The 19,262-nt window shown below is 37.2% G+C and overlaps 2 protein-coding genes across 3 annotated transcripts in view; one reads left to right on the top strand and one right to left on the bottom strand.

The window, feature by feature from the left end:
* Window positions 1-19,262, top strand: part of LOC149845888 (AP2-like ethylene-responsive transcription factor SNZ) — a 246,134-nt gene that overhangs the window by 59,575 nt on the left and 167,297 nt on the right. The gene's annotated exons all lie outside the window — the stretch shown is intronic.
* Window positions 1,068-4,916, bottom strand: LOC149845891 (IAA-amino acid hydrolase ILR1-like 8). The gene is made up of 5 exons (XM_089997774.1): window positions 4,533-4,916; window positions 3,341-3,466; window positions 2,359-2,673; window positions 1,854-1,982; window positions 1,068-1,593 (listed from the first exon to the last, which is right to left on the bottom strand). Exons 1-5 carry the CDS (start codon window positions 4,869-4,871, stop codon window positions 1,219-1,221), a joined length of 1,284 nt encoding a protein of 427 aa, XP_089853900.1. The 5' UTR covers window positions 4,872-4,916; the 3' UTR covers window positions 1,068-1,218.

The following is a 19,262-nucleotide window of genomic DNA, read 5'->3' as shown; positions in this document are numbered from 1 at the left end:
AGTTTGAATCCCTATCCAGGATTCATAACTAATTGTAGTATGGATCCCTATCCAGGATCTAAATCTGGTTGCTGATTAGACCCATATCTAGTTGTTGTTTGGATCCTGACCTAGTTGCTGTTAGAATTCAGATCCATACCCAATTCAACCCTACTCAAGAGGTCATTCAAGGTGGTCCGTGTCAAGGTTGTTGGGCTCACCCAGTGCATGGCATGGTCCAATCATTCGCGAGAAATCCAAAACTCGGTTGTATCTTAAGAGCATAGTTCCTAAGTAGGACAACTATCAGCGTGCCTTGTTCAAGCTCAACTGCCTGACCCACTAAGTTTAGCAATATTTCCAACAAATGAGTAGCACGTATAGATAAAAATACACATTTTTATGTATAATATATATTTTAACTGTAATATGCAAAAAATATGTACACAAAAGATAAGGATGCGTGAAAATATATAAATAAAATATGAAGGGTGCAGCTCCTGATTAGCTTGTCTCATTTAGGGATGAGCCGAGCTTGAGCTCAACTCTGGTAAACACAAACACGAGCTGAGTCACGAACATGCTCCAGTAGTAGACGAGCTGAGCTCAAACATTCTCTGTTCAGTTCGTTTGGGTCTTTTATCAGCCCCATGCTCAAGCATGTTCGACTCAATCATTTAATCTGCTGCCACTAATGGGGAACTTTTAGGCTGCTATAAACGAGGATTCCTATTTGCTCTTTACCACGATAAACATGGTAATCTGATTTCATTACTTTGTCACTGCTGCAATGTGCAATATACTCCAGTGTTACAATTCCCGTTGTTGGGTTCTCATGGCGAGGGTAAAACTCAGGAATTCTATAAGAGGTCTGTTGTCAAGAAAAACTTGAGGCGTGCATGTGTGTCTAGGAAAATCTGAAAATATAAAGATGACTGTTTAAAGATATTTGGAATTTTATGTGTGTAGGAAAATCTGAAAAATATAAAGATGACTGATTAATGTTATTTTGATTTTTTTATGATTTATCGGGATCTTAAAATTGTGTTTTGAAAATATCATAAATATTTATTGAGCAGATATATTCATAGATGAGCAATCGTGTTAAGAGATAAATAGATCTCAAGTTTCAGCTGTTCATAAGTTAATGAGAAGGAAATCCAGGGTAATTTAATCAATTGAGCAGAATTGTATCTCTCTGGTTAAAGTTTGGATGAATACATGCATCATGTATACATATTAGTGATGTGATTGATTTTTTAGGTAAGTTTCTGCCACCAAAGCATGAAAGGCAGCTCCCAATGGAAGAGCCTTTTCGTCCAAGAAGAAATACGGAGAATGAAGTGGATGAACAGGGCCTGCACTCTCATTCTTCACACCAATGTAAAACATGGCACCCGGTATTTGCTGCAAGTAAAACGAAAAGTCCTCTGCCCCCATTATAGGCTTCTCATCTTCATGCACATTATTTTTTCCTAACAATGCTACACTCACATTCTTCACATGCTCATACATTGTGCGATCATTCACAACGGGAGGATAATGCCGTCGCTCCTCCTCCATGAAATCCACAGTTGCAATGCACCTGTGCACCGAAGACTGAGACTCTATGACCTGTTGTATATTTATCACTTTCAGTTAGGTACCCACATGGATGAAGTGCATTGATGACTAAATGCAGTAAAAATGGAGTGATAGCAACATATAGACACAAAGTATTAAGAGCATCAAGGCAGATAAAGCAGCACAGTAGGTGAACTGTATTTCAACTCTAATTGAACGCCTATCTTTAGACATGCACTAGAGATCCATGTAAAAATACTGAAAGAGATAACCATGACGTGCTTTAGTAACAGGGAGGGACCACACATTACCTCTTTGATTCTTCTAGCAAGAACAGAAAGCCCTTGCAATGACAAGCTTCGGAAAGTGCCACCAAATATGACCTTAGTTGGAATTTCTCCAAGATTGTCACCAGCATTTATAAATCCAACAGAAACAACCTTGAGGAGACACGAGAAAATAAAGTAAATAAAAAGAGTCCACCCTTTTGTTTTTTGTCAAAATGAGGTTGGAAGCTAAAAACTTGCAGATTCATCTTACAGGCACCAAAAGACTCGGAACATGCTCAGTGAAGCATAATGCAGATATGGAAACCAGCGGTGGCAGTCAAACTACTGCATTAATAGCTAAAGATGCATATGGTAGCATAAAATTTTACTCTTATGCTTGTGATGTGAAGTTTAAGATGCATGCTTTACAAGATGCTGTGAGCAAGATTTAACATAGTTGCCTCAATCAAAAAAAGATTTAACATGGTTTCAAATATGTCAGTGTATTCAGATTCCATAAATGTAGCATTGATAATGAAAAACATACCGAACTATCGAGTGGATTGGTTTCGATAGATGTGATAAGTTGCAGGCTGAGTACTGCAAATGCTGAAGCTACAACTGGATCTATAGCTTCATGGATATTAGCTGTGGATCCACCTCTACCCTCGACTACTGCTTGAAATCGACCTGAAGCAGCTGTAACTACTCCAGGTCTTGAAGATATTTTTCCAGTTCTCATATGAGGATTCACATGTAATGTAAAAATGGCCTCCACATCTTGAACAGCTCCATCTTGTATCATTTGAAATGCGCCCGCTAGACCTTCTTCAGCTGGTTGAAAAACAAGCTTCACAGTGCCCTTTAAGTTCATACAAACAACCCTCATCAACACAATCCTTTCAAGAGTTCATGCAGAAACAACTACAACAGATGGTTTTGCTGGTTGAACTTGAGATCCACAGAACTCCAAATCAGCAGAAATCAGTTCCACCATCTCATCAGTTATAAATGGCACCTATCCAGTGCCCATTAAAATTTTACAGACTTTTTTTTGAAAGCCAAGCTGGGGTTAGGCAGACCCCCACCAGTTACACAACATACCATTGGGTTTTGAACTTTCAACGTCCCAACACATGGTGACGTGCACTAACAGTTCCTTCCAAATAAGCGGAGCCCCCTTTGGTTAAAATTTTACAGACTAGTTAACAAACGAGTTCTCATAATCTTGCTGCCATATTCAAGTGAATAAATTGACGGTGGTGGGGAAAATGAGTCCAAAATAATTCATCTTCACAGAATCCAAGCACTTCCTAAGAGGATGCTGGATTCATCCTATCCAGAAAAATGGGGTAAGTTGGGAAATTGCATTCTACTTCACAATGAAAATTTCCAGCTTATCCTACTTTTTGTGGATAAGTGGATGTATTCCAGCATCCATAATTAAGAACTTCTTTATGCTGTGTCAATGATCCCACAGAGAAACTCCTCAATTTGCTGAAAAGAAAGTGTGGCATCTTAGACCAAACCTGCAGCATGTCCCTACGTCTGTGTAGCAATTTTGCAGCACCAAGAAGCATAGCAACATGAGCATCATGTCCACAGGCATGCATCTTACCGCGCCGCTTGCTCTTGTATTCCCAATCCACCAATTCCTTCAAATTTGAAAGCCCAATTTTAGAAGCAGTTCAACAGAACGCAGCAGATTTAGAGGGCACTTGAAGCCCTGGGTAAAAGCCGGTTGGGACGCCAGAGTCGGATGCTCCACTGACATCCCATTAATTTGGGACAAAATGGCCCCCCACTGGGACTGTTTTGTCGCTGGGGTGGGGCACTGCAATTAAATTGCATAGCAACTGAAAAGCCATTTTTTATTTTAGCTTTTAAGAGGGGAAAAAAGAAAACCTCCTTGATATTATTGAGATCGCGAACGTCACCAAGGTCACGAGTTCGAAACCACAGGTATGTGTCCCTTGCCGTGAGGTTGAAGTTGGGTGTACTCCTGGATCATGGCAAGGCAGACCTGGCGTTTTTATTCTAATGAGTTTGTGAGTGAGCGAGCGAGGTTGGTTTTCTCTTATTATTCAAAAAAGATTGAGAATTTTCTTTTTTTCATAATTGGGATTGGTACTCATAATTAAAAGATAATTTTCCATGTAAACCAACGTGGAAATGTCATTCTTATTTCTTGAACCAAAAAGTCCAATCGATTCGTCTCTCTCTCTCTCTCTCTCTTATACTTCATTTGCTTAAAAAAAATTATAGAATCGGCTCATGAATCAAACATGCTATATTTTGAAACTGGTTTTTCTTGAGAAAATCTTCGGAAAATACTGGCACATAAAAAAAAAGGAATATACTGTAAACAAAATACAAATAATAAATAATATTACAAAAATACTTCTTAATGGCGCGATACACCGTGATACTTTCAAAACAGGCAGTATGCTTTAAAGATATCGCATACTTTTTGGCGTTATATATTGGCCTTTGAAAACATCGCTATTTAATCAGGATATCTTCAAAATATCGGCGGTTTTGTGGGCGGAAACCACTCAATCGCCAGATGGTTTGTCTGTCGATTTTTCTTTTTTTCGTTTTAGAGCCGAATTTTAAGATTTCTAAAGAAATCAACCGATCGCGAATGTTCGGAATCCCGGAACAGTTTTCCCACAAGGGCAACGACGGAACCAAACAAAAGAATTGAGAGAATTCGCTCACCTCCATTGGGAGGGCGTCCATGTCGGCCCGTATAGCCACGACGGGACGCTGCCCGGACCCGATCGAGCCCACCACGCCGGTTCCCGCGAACGGCCAGAAGCAGTCCACGCCCATGGATTCGAGCTCGGCCCTGACGAGTTCCGACGTCTCGAATTCCTGGAAAGCAAGTTCCGGGTTCTGGTGGATCCGCCTTCGGACGCCCCTGATCCAGTCGTAGAACTCCGCGTCCCCGGCTTGCTCCAGGAGCTCCCCCGCGAGGCGATCGACGGCAGCGGAGGAGGCCGGCGAGATCATCGGACGGCTGAGGACGAAGAACGCGAGTGTGAAGAGGAACCCCATCGCGGACGTACGCTCGGGGAGAAACGAGAGTTCGAGGGAAACATTTTCCTCGGAATCCTCCGTTTTATGTTTGATGCAGGAAGGCCAATGACATCAACTGACGCGTGCACAAAAAACGACAGATTATTTTCTTGTTTTATGTTTTATTTTCCACCGTTATTTTAAATTTTCCGTGGTTCGCGTTCAGATTCGTGCACGACTTTGATACTTAAGAGAGGTTCAAGGTTGGTTATTTTGAAACCATATAAATGCATATTTATATTTTTACATCAATATTTCCTGATGTTTTTTTTTTTTTTGAGAAAAACTGGATGTTTTCTGAATATCACGAGATTTTTTCAACCACAGCGCAATATCTGTGGCATCACAAATCTTGTGCGTCCGAAAATCTCAGCAAGCAAAATCTAATGTAAGTTAAGATTTTCTTGAGAAAATATGGGAGATGCACATATAAAAAGTAAAAATGATATATTAAAAAATGTACGTAAAATATAAAAAGTATAAAAGTATGTTGTCCAATGTTTTATCACGATAATACATTATATTTTTCAAACAACTTAAAATGGGCAATATTTTGAAACTATTGCGTGTTTGAAGATTATATCAACTTTTGAAAATAGCAATATTTCAAAAAATATGGGCGATTTTTTGTGAGTTGTAACAAAAGTGGAGATAAAGAAGGAAAATGGGTCGGATTTGGGTCAGGTCATGCTTGATCCCACATTATATCCAAATTTTAAAAAATGCAGCTGATCCTTACTCAGATCTCATAGTCCAGGATCCGGCTCTGGTCTCGGTAGCTATAATGCAGAATCCAATAGTTCTAATACGAAGAATGTAAGCTGGTTGGCTTTAATCCAATTGGAGCCCGGATCTAAATGTATGTTCTTCAAATTCTGGACCGGATTTGACAAGAACGCAGTTGTATGTTCCGAACCTGACCCAGATTTGCGTATCTGCTGCCCATATCCAAAAATCTGGGTCAGGTGCAAAGTTCTGGGTTAGAATTACAAATGATTTTACATCTCCGGCTGAAACCCAAGAGGATGATCCACTTCCAGTTTGGTATATTGGAACCAAGATCCTAATCAGGTTATGTGGATCGACGTGGTTTGGGATTAGACCATCGAGTTGACGATTTGGATTCAATTTCGATGATGGCATTATGAGTCCTATGAAGAGTATACGAAGCACGGCAGGGTTCAGATCCACATATGCACTTGGACAAAGAAAAACTGTTACCTGGTCCGGATCCATTTAGGTTTGCGAATGTAAACTTGAGTCTGCTGTAACCGGTCTTGGGATTTTACTAGAAGCATGACATCTTTCTCCTTGGGATGTGAAAAACCAGTCTAGATAGGGTTTAGTGTGTCCATGTAATTGGATCCGGGCAGATCTATTTGGTATTACCTGATCCGGCTAGATATGGAACTAACCGGACTGGTCCTTGCATTCCCTATGTGGAGACTCCAAGTGTGTGTGTGTGTGTGTGTGTGTGGTAGGGGGGGAGGGATGAAAATGGATCAGGTTCCGATGGACTTGTGATCCAAATACAATGCTTCATTTCTGGATATGGATCGTTAAGATCAGATGTCAATCTTCACTCTGATCAGTCCCAGATTTGATTGATCAGATTATATATTTTTTGGATACTATTAACACTTTTTATGGTAGTTCATGTTTGGATTCCAAGGAAATCCTATCTGTTTTTACTTTTTACTGGTAAAAATGCATGTTTCCAGTGTTCTAATGGTTCCAGAATTTACCTTATTTAGTTGGATCTCATTCGGGCTCAGACTCAGACTTGCATCCATTGCTTCAATTTGGATTTGGATTTTGATAAAGAATGATCTAAACATATCTGGTCCATTTAAACTCTATCTCTAAACAAGCCAGCCCATAAAATGAAATTTAATCAGTCGGACCCATTATCGGTTCCAGCTCTAAAAGTCGGGTTTATTTTCATGCTCAGTTTTGGTTTTGTAAAATCACAAACGAAACGGTTTAATGGATCAGATCCAAAATCCAGAAACCCAATTTTCTGAAATGTGGAAACCTGGTATGTGTGACCCTTGTTCTTTTTCAGTATGTTATTATACTGACCTGGATCTGGATATGGATACATGTATTTAGATCTGATATAGATCCGGGACTGAGTTTGCGTCAGCCATTAGCTCACAAGAGCCTGGCAGATTCGAAGGAATTCAATAGGCTATGTCCTTACTTTTGACCAACGGGGTCGGTGTGACATAAAATAATAATAATAGTAGACTTGTTGAAGATGTATTGGCTGAGGAGGGCGGTCGGTGTGACATAAAATAATAGTAGTAGACTTGTTGAAGACGTATTGCCAGAGGAGGGTGGGGATGCACACGAGCGTGCGTGGGCTGTTGAAGACGTATAGCGTTAAGTCATTGTCCGATTTCGGCTTGGTTTTGAGTTCGAACCAAATCGAGCTTCAACAAAATCTATTAAAAAAAAAAATTGTGGAGAAAGGATTTGAACAGTCAACTTCTCTAACGTTAATCTAAAGCACATCTTTCAATTATTATTACTGAAACAATTGTATACATATTAAAAATTCTCAATGAAAAAGGTACAAAAGACAGGATTCAAACCCAACACATTCTAAAGAAAGACTAACGTCCTACCCATTACAATAACAATGGGATTGTGAAATTATTTGCAAAGATATTATATATATTACAGTAAAAGTTGATGTCAACATCCAACCACACTTTCTTAATTAACAATGTTATCTCTTATAAGTTAAGATTTTTAATTGAAGTAAGACTCTAAAAGTTATAAATATTTTAAGGTTATTAAAAACAAAATTTAACCAATATGATAATTATAAAATATCTCAAAAATAAGATTTACAAAAAAACTTGTTTGATAAATATATTCGTATTTTACCTAATACACTATCTGAGACCACATTGAAAGACATACTAAAGGTCTAGCCTTAATATAATGCGCTCGTGTTAGTTACCATTATAAGCATCAAATTTTTTTTTGCTCATTCAGTACAAACATACATTATTAATATAAGACATACTAATTGTCTAAGACCAAAGTTTACGTAGCTAATCTTATTTCGAAGGCTATTAATGAGTGTGGTTATTAACCATTGTCTCTCAATAAGGCTATCTGCCTTCACCCATATCAAATTGCTTAACTGATAGAGAGATAATGTAGGATCTACTGCAAGTATGTATATCACATGCTCAACGATCTTTGTTGGGTCCTTAGTGATTTCTTAATAATGCTGCCATGAGTAGGTTTATCAAGAGACCCTATTGTAGAAAATGAATAAAATACATTGTATTGTCATAATTCACTCGGGGTTATACTTCTAACATAATTTGTGAGACATCAAAGGTAGTGTATCTAAAGTTATAAGGCTGGAGTTTTCTTTTTGTATCCAATTTGTCACTACTTATATAAGTATCTAGATGATCTCATCCTGCAACTTAAATTGGTAAAATCATGACAAAATCTTGCATAAGTCATAGTTGCATGCAATATCAAGACTATTCATGAAACATAATCACGATCATATTTGAATATTCATGAATTCCATCAAGGATTATGCAAGATCATATAAAATTTTCAACATGTTCATCGCTCCCTCTTCTTCTCTAGTGTTTCGTCTAACAAAGAAAAACCTTTGTTACCCATTCTATTCTTAGCATGATCAAATTAGATGGTCACCTCAAAGGACATTGTCATTAGGGATCATCGCTCTTGACTCCAGATGTAGGTGGACTTGGAGCAATTGTTTGGACATAAACTGGTTGCATTTTGTTAACTTATTATACCAAAGATTAATCAAACCAAATTAAGATGCAGAGTGAGAATAAGATATACAATTATTTCAACAGAATATGAAATTTGAATCCAATTACTAAAATTAAATTTAAATATGACTGAAATTGGCCCAATTGAGTTAGGGGTGTCAACGGGTCAGTTTTACTTGGACCAAACCCTATAAGGTCCAGGTATGATGATAAATAAGAAGACCCGATTAAGCTTGTAGTCAATGCATTGCTGCATTTGGGTTGGCCTTTTGTCATCTAAGCTCCTTCTTGAACAGTTCACATCACTCCTTTATATAAGCCTTAGCTGTAGTAATTTGGTGTCCATACTCAAATATCCTAACACTATTTTTGATGCTACTGCACATGCGTGGTCAAGGAGCAACACTACACATGTGCTCCTTGGTATAGGGCTAGTAGACGGGGATACACCTGAATGCTTGTTGCACGTGCACAGGTAGCTCGATAGTGCCCAGTTTTGAGTATTTTGCACACAGTACAAGCCAAAATTTTGAGGCTACAACTTACGTGGTTGGCTAGGATTGAATCCTCATGGATTGACAGAAATCACAAAATTCTGGTGTTGGATTAGGTACCACACTACATTGTCATGCTATAGTCGTGCGAAAGAGCTGATGCAATTTATTTGATTGTTGTTTGCAGTGTTCCAAAAGAGAATGCATCGGTCAGCAGTTCCACCACCTGATGCAAGAAGGCCACTTTGATGAGGTGACCAAGCAATGGCCTTCACAGCAACAGTGTGCTCTGTAAGCTTCAGAAGAGGCTGCTGTGAATGTTGATTCCATATCAAGAGCTGGTTCCAAAAAAAATAATCCAGTTGTAAGCAATGATCAATTTTTAAAGCGAAAAATGTTCTCTGCATCAAATGAATTACTATCTTAGCATATTGCAGACCTGATTGTCATTTCCACCTGATGCTAGTTCTCTGTCGTCATGGGACCACTTTAATTCACATACCTATCATTATAGCAGAAAAAGTAGAAGATAAATGTTAATCTTTCCATCATGAACAAACACACAAGCACATATAGTATGAGAGATAATCAAAATGGCATTAGCAAAAGCAGTACACCTCAGATTTATGACCAACAAGTTTGCTAACAAAGTCATTAGGGACACGAATATCATGTTGAAGGATGTGTTTGTCTCTATTTCCAGAAGATAGTATGCATGAGCTCCATGCTAGCACTCATGTTCTTGTTTGATGACCATCCATGCTTCGAACTCTTTTGCAGCAAGTTCCATCCCATATCTGTTAAAGCACATGCAATTGGTAATCACTATCTAAATTGCACAAAATTATGTGACTGTACATAGGGCTTTGGCCTGTTAAAATCTTCATGATGAACGGAGAAGATTAAAATTGCACATGAAAAATGCAACAATGACAACTAAGCGACATGCAAGAAAATAAATAGATGACCGAAAAAAGGCCTGATGTAAATTATAGTAACAGAAAACATAAATATAATCCACCCTCAAAGACTTACTCATTGCCAACTATTCCCAAGGAATTCATTCACAGAAATGGCATTCTGCCCATACATAAGTGGTGAAATCCAGTAGCCCCAGATCCACCATTTCTTAATATCATCTGTTGCAAATGAATATGATTCACTAAATAACTATAATTTTTAAGAAAATGCTTACATCTTAATAAAGAAGGATGCATCTATAAGAAAAGGAAAGAAAGAGAACAACCATATGGTAGCCTTACCCATGGAGAGTATGAAACCACCAAGAACCACAATCTCAAGCATTGTGAAGGATCCAAATGTATTTGAAATAATCAGGTCACGGCCCAAGGAAGCAACTAAATGGAAAAGACCAGATGCCATTTGGTTAATTTCTAGAAACAGGAGATATTGCCTAAACATCCTGTAGTTATAGCATGGGAGAACATTTTGTATTTGAATTGCATTAGATTCCAACTAAGGGAAGCAATATATTATTATTTCTTGTTCATACAATATTCTCTTGTTTAGGCAGAAAATGTGAAAGAGGTCATGATTTAATCAAAGATATAAATAATCTTCAAAATGAAATTAATGCCTCACCTGCCAGCATTTGGATCAAAACCCACCACATAGTAAGTCAAAAACACTCATACAACAGCCTCAACAATTGATACAGGGACGTTAGCAATCCATGCAGGGAGTGAATACACCCATGCTGGATAGAAACACAAGTCTCTTTGCTTATAAAAAACAGGCAGTCTTGCAATTGTCATAGAAAGCTCAGCAAAGCCATTGAACATAAGCAAGACTAGCCCAAAAAATAGAGCACCCAGATAAATTACTCCATCATTCACAGTGTTTCGGTGCATCTCAGTACGTAGAAAGAGTGTCATTGTGATAATGCCGACGACCGTAAGCTGTAACAAGATTAAAATATATAAAACGATTGAGCAAATCATGAAAAAAATCTTGTCAATAAATTGAAAGTGCAATAAGGTTTAGGAAATCAGCAGTGTTTTTTTTACTTTTATTTCTTGAACTTTTATACAAGCCAAGCATTCTCAGTTTCATCACAGGATTTGAGAATGAATGCATTTTAGGCCAACAAAAACCCCCAACAAAAAAGTGATATGTTAACGAGTGACAAAAACCCCCAACAAAAAAAGGAATTAATAAGCATGAACCCATCTATCCCTCTCTCTCTCTACCTCTTCTGCAATTCCTCAAAATGAACCATCGGCACCAAAATCCACACCTCTGAGCCCTCCAACTCCACCGTCAATGACCCGTTCTTCGTCCAACTACGGTCGCCGATTGCCTTCGACTGGAGCTCCTCCAGCAGCACATCATCGTATTTCTCAGCAAGGGGATCGGTCTCCTCGGCAACCGCAACAGCAGCTGCGGCCGACGACAGCTTCTTGCTTAGGGCTTTGCCTTCCTCCTCCGCTAGCAAGGAGGGGTCGTCGTCGTCGGAGATGACGCGGACGACGACGGAGTCGACCTGGGGGAGGAGGGAGGCGAAGCGCCCTAAGCATAACGAGAGAGAGAGAGAGGGTGGGAAAAAATGCGTCCTAATTTGGTAGCTTTAATCGAAAGTTAGCGAGAGAAATATTTCGTTGTCAATCCGTCGCTAATGTGCTACAAATGTTGCGACACAAATTTTTTGTCGCCAATCTGTCGCTAATTAGCGACGGATTGGCGACAAAAGTTTTTTCGTCGTTAATTTCGTGAATATTACGAAGATTGGCGACAGATAGGTTTCTCTCGCTAAGTCTGTCGCTAATTTGCGAAGGAAAAAAATCTGTCGCTAATCAGGGTTTTTCTTGTAGTGTATTGCACGTGCACAAGTAACTCATAGTACCCAACTTACGTGGTCGGCTATGATTGAATCCTCATGGATTGACAGAAATCACAAAATTTTCTTGTGTTGGATTAGGTACCACACTACATTGTCATGCTACAGTACTGCGAAAGAACTGATTGCGATGCGTGTCAACTCATAAGCGAACCAGGATGAATTTGACGATGCCAATCAATTTTGTAGTGAAAGAAATCCTTAAGGGTCATTTGGGACAACCCCCACGAACAGACATTGTATGAATTGCCCAAAAATGTTTTGAAAGCATGGTAAATGGTATACACATGCAATCTATATCTCTAGCGAACTCGGTGGCCCGGATCTCCACTCTAACACCAGATTTAGCCCTCAAATGAGAGATCAGATTAGATTTTTGTACTGGGTTCAACATGCTTCTGGATAGATGGGTGGTGCCTCAATCTGTGCACCATGAGATGCCTTGGTCTGTTACACACTTCTTGGGCCAAAGTAGCTCTAATACCACTTATAGTACATTGGTCTCTACTATTTGAGAATCCTTGGGATCCATGCATAATAGAAGAGAGAGAGAGAGAGAGCTGAAATAAGATCAACATTAATACTCATGAAGATCAACAAAATGTTGAACCCATGAACCGAACAAAATAAAAAACAAAACTAAAATATAGAAAAAACAAAAGCTAAAGAAAAAGAAACTACAGACAGCTAGCAACAAACAACAAAGCCAGCTCAACCAGGATCCACGGGATTAGAAGAAACCACCGTTGAGTGAATGTTGTTCAGATGAAAGGAGAGGTCTCTAAGATGCATAAGTAAAATCACATATAGAATAAGAAAAAGAGAGAGAGAGATGTCGCCGCCCTCCTAGGGTTTGTGACTCTTGCCCTAGGCCAAATCTCAAGAGATATAGAATAAGAAAAAACCAAAGCAAATCCTTCATTAATTTGGGAATCCAGAAAGTAAAAAATTCAAAAGATTGGTAGACTTAGAAGGATTGACCTTATTAAACATATCCTTCTGGAATGGGAAATGATGTTGCTTTTCCATGAAAAGAAAAACATAAAAACAGAATTGTTTTTCTAAATCACATGCCTGTTGAATAGTAGTAAATGAGTAAATTCCAGGTGCAATATGATACACAAAATATTGTGCATTAAGCACCTGCTCTCGTGCTATCAATCAGGGGTCTTGGGTCACACACACCTGACAGGCCCGTCCCGAAAATGAAAGGTGATTAATGCAAAAGTATTTATGCAATCATATTGCAACTGATCTTTTCACCTGTTAGCCAAAGATAGAGGGCTGCCAGGTGCAGAGGCACACGCTGTTAGGTATGACCAACTCCCAAAGAACATATCAACAAGGCTCCGCGTGGTTGGTAGGAGCTGTAAGTGTACATCCCCTTGTGGTGGGACGTTGCAGGTTCAAAACCCAGTGATAAGTTGAATAATAACAGGTGGGGTCTACCCTAACCCCAGCTTACCTTTTCAAAAACCGAAAGAACAAATGACAAAATTAAATGCCAGAATGAGAGTTTACTATATATGTAAATCAGGCATGCACTGTTAAGTTGGCTTGAATGGGCATCCCAATGAGGAAATACCAAAAATATACTTTGTGATGCAAAAATGAGAGTTTACTATATATATGTAAATCAGGCATTTACTGTTAAGTTGGCTTGAATGGGTACCAAAAATATACTTTGTGATGCAAAAATGAGAGTTTACTATATATATATATATATATATATATATATATATATATATATATATATATATATATATATATATATATATAAATCAGGCATGCATTGTGGATACATGTGAATGGCCGCCCAAAGACGAAATAACAAAATTTGTAATGCTAGCGTGAGAGTTTAATTACACTCGGGCATGCATTATGGATATGCGTCAATGGGCTTTCTGATTTTGTTTTTTGTGATGTTGGGTTTAAGTTTGGCCTTTGGGTTTTTGGCGTTGATCTTGTATTCTGTTTTACTCGTTGACGTTGTTGAGATTTTGGGAGCGTGTTGTTAAGAGGGATCGCATGATCTTTGGGATGTATGGACGTTAATTAGTTCTGTGGGAAGATCTATCTTGATTTGAACTGGCATTTTTTAGAAAATGATTGTTGGGGAAGTTCTTAGTTCTATACCTAATTTTGTTTCTTAGTAATTTCTTTCTCTTCTAAAGTTTAGATCTTATGCTTTGAGGCCGAATTTGGTAAACATCATACAGCCTGATCCTTGGGAAGATCTATCTTGATTTGAACTGGCATTTTTTCGAAAATGATTGTTGGGGAAGTTCTTAGTTCTATACCTAATTTTGTTTCTTAGTAATTTCTTTCTCTTCTAAAGTTCAGATCTTATGCTTTGAGTCCGGATTTGGTAAACATCATACAGCCTGATCCTTAGCTGGAATTTGTTTTCATTAGACTGAGATTTTCATGAATGATTTATAGAGGGCAATCACTGGATTTTTGCGGCACATATTGCCGGTTAATTATTCTTTGCAAGTGATTTTTTTTGTTTCAAAATGTACTGCTGCTATATTGACAAAGTTATGTGTCTTCACACAAAAATCGATCATTTATTGGATTGATGTATTTATAGTATTGTATGAATCGACTTTAATTATCTATTATCTGTCACTTGTTACATTCACTTTTTTATGTTATTCAGAAGAATTTCCAGCTATATATATGACATGGACAACTGCAGACAATTTACACTGCTATTATACTCTAAAAGTAGTCTGGCACTTCGGTTGATTTGAACAAAATTATTGTCACGGTGTTCTACATGCGTGCACCCCAATGACTGTTGCTGCTGTTATTTTTTGTTGGCACCGTAACCATTCTTTTTATTTCTTTCTGTTAAGAGAAATAAAGGCTCACAAAGATCGTGTTTGAAAATTACATGCAAAATTTGTTGAGTTGTATTGTTGCACAATCATTAAACTGATGTAACTTCTTTTGAACGGATAATTTGACCTTATTCCCTAAAAACTCTATAATTTCTTATATTTCTCGTGATATCCAAAATCGCAAATATCCGATATCATTAGAATCCTTTTACCTTTCGCAACTGTGAAGTTATGCTTTATTGCGATAAAATTTTATTGTCCATCGGCTAGTTCTAACTCTCACTTAAATCAAGAATCACAGTTTTTTTATGCGAAAAGACCTCACGAACTCGCATAAATTTATTTGCAAGTTTTTGGCGAAACTGAAACCACCAAAATCGCAAATATCTTACTCTTTCGCATATATAGGTCGACGTTTCACATAAAAATATTTGTGAAACTCTATTTAAACTAGAACTACTAAATCCTATTGTTTCGCATAAATCATACTTTTCGCATATAATTCACAATTACGCATAAACATATTTTCAAAAATTCTTTTATTTTGCAAATGAATTGGTTTTTTACGACTTTAGTCATTTCAACGGTTATGCGAAACAATATGATTGTTGCAAAATTATCAAATTTGTGAGAATCAATAAGATTTTTGCAAATATTTTTTGCAAATTTATGAATTAATATGTGAAAAAGTATGATATATGTAATTTTAGTGGTTTCAATTTAATTGGACATATGTTTAAGTAAATCTACACAGTATTTGTGAATTCAGTGGTTTCAGTTTTTTAAGTGGATACATATAACTCAAATAACAGTGAATGTAAGCAAATATACATTCAAATCATTTAAACATTCAATGATTTGAAAACATATAAACATATAAATGACATTATATACAAATCATTCAACTGTGCTTTCAGTTTGAACATTCAAATCATTAACATTCAACAGTGTTTTAAGTTTTACATTCAAATCATTTAAACATTAAACAGTGATTTTAGTTTTACATTCAAATCATTTAAGCATTCAATTAATGGCATTATATACAAATGAAAGAGAAACAAATGACTTTATATAAAAATTTATTCATAGAAACATTCAAATGACATTATATACAAATCAATGAGTAATCAATGAGTTATAATGTTTATCTTCGAATATATATAAACAATTAAAAAAACAATCAAATGAATTTTTCTGGTTGAAGATGTTGTAATTGCCACGATCGTAACTCTTCGATGACCTTATTTGTGTTCTCCAAAAAGCCAACTTGAGTATGTATCATATCCTCTTGAGTACGTATCATATTCTTCAGCATGCAGATTTCATTAATTGCAAGAGCCAATTCTCCCTCCGATTCACTTACAGTCTTTCTAAGCTTCTTTTCAACTTTCTTCTCTCCCTGAAAGACCCTCTTTGTCGTTGAAGAACATGCAACTTGCTGGGCGACTACAAAATCGTCATTGGTGGCACATTTCATGAACGACAAGCTGATGTCTTTGCCACTCTCGCACCAACCTTGAAGTTTGGAGATGAATACTGTGGGGTAATATTTCGTTCGATCCTTTATGACATGCAATAAAAATTTGCTAATTGTGCGAGGGCGACTAGTTGGTTGGTGAACAACCCAAATTGCCGAACGACTCAACAAGCTATTTAACACTCAACTTCATTCATGTTGTGCATCTAAATATCCTTCCTAACGATGTTCTTCGCGCTCACAACCACATCGACATTCTCCTCCTTCTCCAACATGCCTTTATAGGGGTACCGGTTTATCTACATTTATTTTATGGTTAGGTCTACAAACATACATTTATTAAAAATATATACGAAATATCAACAATAATACTTATGTTTGCCCTAGTCAGCCTGTGAAGCGATGTAGCGCAGTTGGCACATGACATACGATGACCCACTAATCTTCGATCATGATCTTCTTCATTGCATAACTAACTACACATTGTGGCACATGAAAATTCGTGGGCAACATCACACATATGGGGCCTTTCAGTGGATATATGCTCCCATATCCAAACCTGCATTATAAAAATGATTAACAAGGATTAATACACATGCATGCATTGTGGATACATGTGAATGGCCACCCAAAGACGAAATAACAAAATTTGTAATGCTAGCGTGAGTTTAATTACACTCGGACATGCATTATGGATATGCATCAATGGGCTTTCTGATTTTGTTTTTTGTGTTGTTGGGTTTAAGTTTGGCCTTTGGGTTTTTGGCGTTGATCTTGTATTCTATTTTACTCGTTGACGTTGTTGAGATTTTGGTTAATGACAATTCATAAAAATTAAGCTTTTAAGGAACGAGTTTGAACTTATATGATTGCTTTGCAAAGTCTAATATTTTTAGAGAAATTTTAAGCTCCAAAAAAAAAACATGGATCTAGAAAAGCATGGTTATTTATGTGGATTTCAAAGAGATAACGATAGATGCATGTTTGAGTTTATTTTGAATCACAAGTATGAATATGCATAGTTTTATTTTTGAAAAACTAAGCAAATGAACAAAATTGAAAAAAGAGCTCAAAAAGTGAAAAAAGCATATGTTTAGTTGTTTGATTTCTTTGTATTCCCTAGTAGCTCGGTTCAGACAAAAGTTGAAGTGTTTGAGTTTCATGTCGAAAATGATAATTAAGGAAATCACTTCTTTGTCTTTTGGTTTGAGCAAGTAGAGCTTGAGGGGTGTTTATACATGGTGCTCTAAAGTCATCTGGCTCGGGAGCCACCGGCCTGAAAGCCCACTACATGAACTTTATAGAGAGCCTAATAGATATTGGCATTGTACATGACAGAGAAGCAGACTATATGTAAACTATGAAAATTGAAGGTCTAGTGACTCGAGCAATTAAGTCTGAGGGATACTTTGTATCTGGTGCCCTAAGGTCGTCTGACCTAGGAGTCACTGACCCAAAGCTTGTTACACTGTTACGAAAATTAGAAATTTGATATAGTGCTCAACAAAGAAAGAAAGAAAAAAAAAGTATAAAAAATTAAAAATCAAAGAAAAAGAAAAGAGCATAAAAGAAGAAAAAGTTCACTGCTTAGAAGCAAATATTGAGAAAACCTGTGCAAAAAACATATGAGTGAGGATTAGTAAATAATGATATGTACTTATTTCATTTTCTGAGAATAAAACATGAATGATTATGCTATTTAGAAAAGTGAAAGAAAAACTTTTTTTCTATGGTGGTAGGTAAAATACTCAAATCATGTTTTGATAATGTAATGACACAAAATATTTGTGAAAACAAACTCCTTGGTTGCCTAATGCTTTGTGAAGTTGAATTTTTATACATACATGACAAAGATGTTTATGGGTAGCATCATTGCAAACCCTCACTAGACTTTACTCATCCACTAGGGTAACTCAGGGGTTGAAAGGGTCTGTTGCATATGCTAAATGCAACTGTGATTCCTACAAAAGTGAGTTAGGCTTTTGCTTTGAGTAGTTTATTAGCTTTTGTTTACTTTTTGCTTCAGTTTGCTCGAGGACTAGCAAACGATAAGCATGAGGGTATTTGATCATGCACAATAATTGCATTATAGTCATCTCATTTTATGCATGATCTAGGTAAAATTTCTTCAAAACTCAATTTTAACGTTGGTTTTGAGAAACTACATTGGAATTGAAATTATCAAAAAAATTGCATATTCCAAAGTTTTTCCCTGCGTTTTTAGCATTTTTCATTAGTTTAGCACTTGTTTAAACTTTATTAGATTAGGTTTTTATCATTTGAGCCTTAATTAGTGAGAAATGTGATTTAACAAACACGTTTTTCAAAAGGGCCTCTCTTTGGAAAATTTAAAAAAATAACTGGACCTCATTTGAAAAAAATGTGTTTAACTATAAATAGACTTATTAGAGATGGAGGAGACATTTTTCCAGCCTAGGGAAACACGCCCCCTCCATCTTGCCTCCCACTTCTCTTTCTCCTTTGCCTTCTCCCTCTGAAAGCTGATTTCTCCTTCTCCCATCTTCTCCTCTTCTTCTTCTTCTCCCTCCTTTTCATCAAGCTTCGGATCCTCTCTTCATCGGCAACCTCTTCTTCATCGTTGGGGTAGCGTGTGCACAGCTGGAATCACCATCTTCTTCCCAACCTCTCTGTTGGAGGCGAACTGCACGGTAAACCTCTTCTCCTCCTCTTCTTTATTTTTACGCACTTAGCTTAGAAGTCATTTTTCTGTTGAATGCATCAAGTCAGTTTCATCATTGCATATTGCATAGCATGATCCATCATTAAGTGCATGTACTTTGTTATTTATTTTATTGTGTTACTTGCTAAATAATTTTATTTTAGTTCAATCAGAGACCAGCAAACAGACCTGCGTTTTCACGCAGACCTGTCGGTATTAGTGAAATATTTGGATCTG

This window comes from Nuphar pumila, chromosome 2, assembly GCF_984573655.1.
Source record: "Nuphar pumila chromosome 2, dmNupPumi1.hap1.1, whole genome shotgun sequence".
NCBI classification, from domain to species: domain Eukaryota; kingdom Viridiplantae; phylum Streptophyta; class Magnoliopsida; order Nymphaeales; family Nymphaeaceae; genus Nuphar; species Nuphar pumila.
The sequence above is the reverse complement of the archived record's forward strand: the minus strand, read 5'-3'. Positions and strand labels throughout refer to the sequence as shown.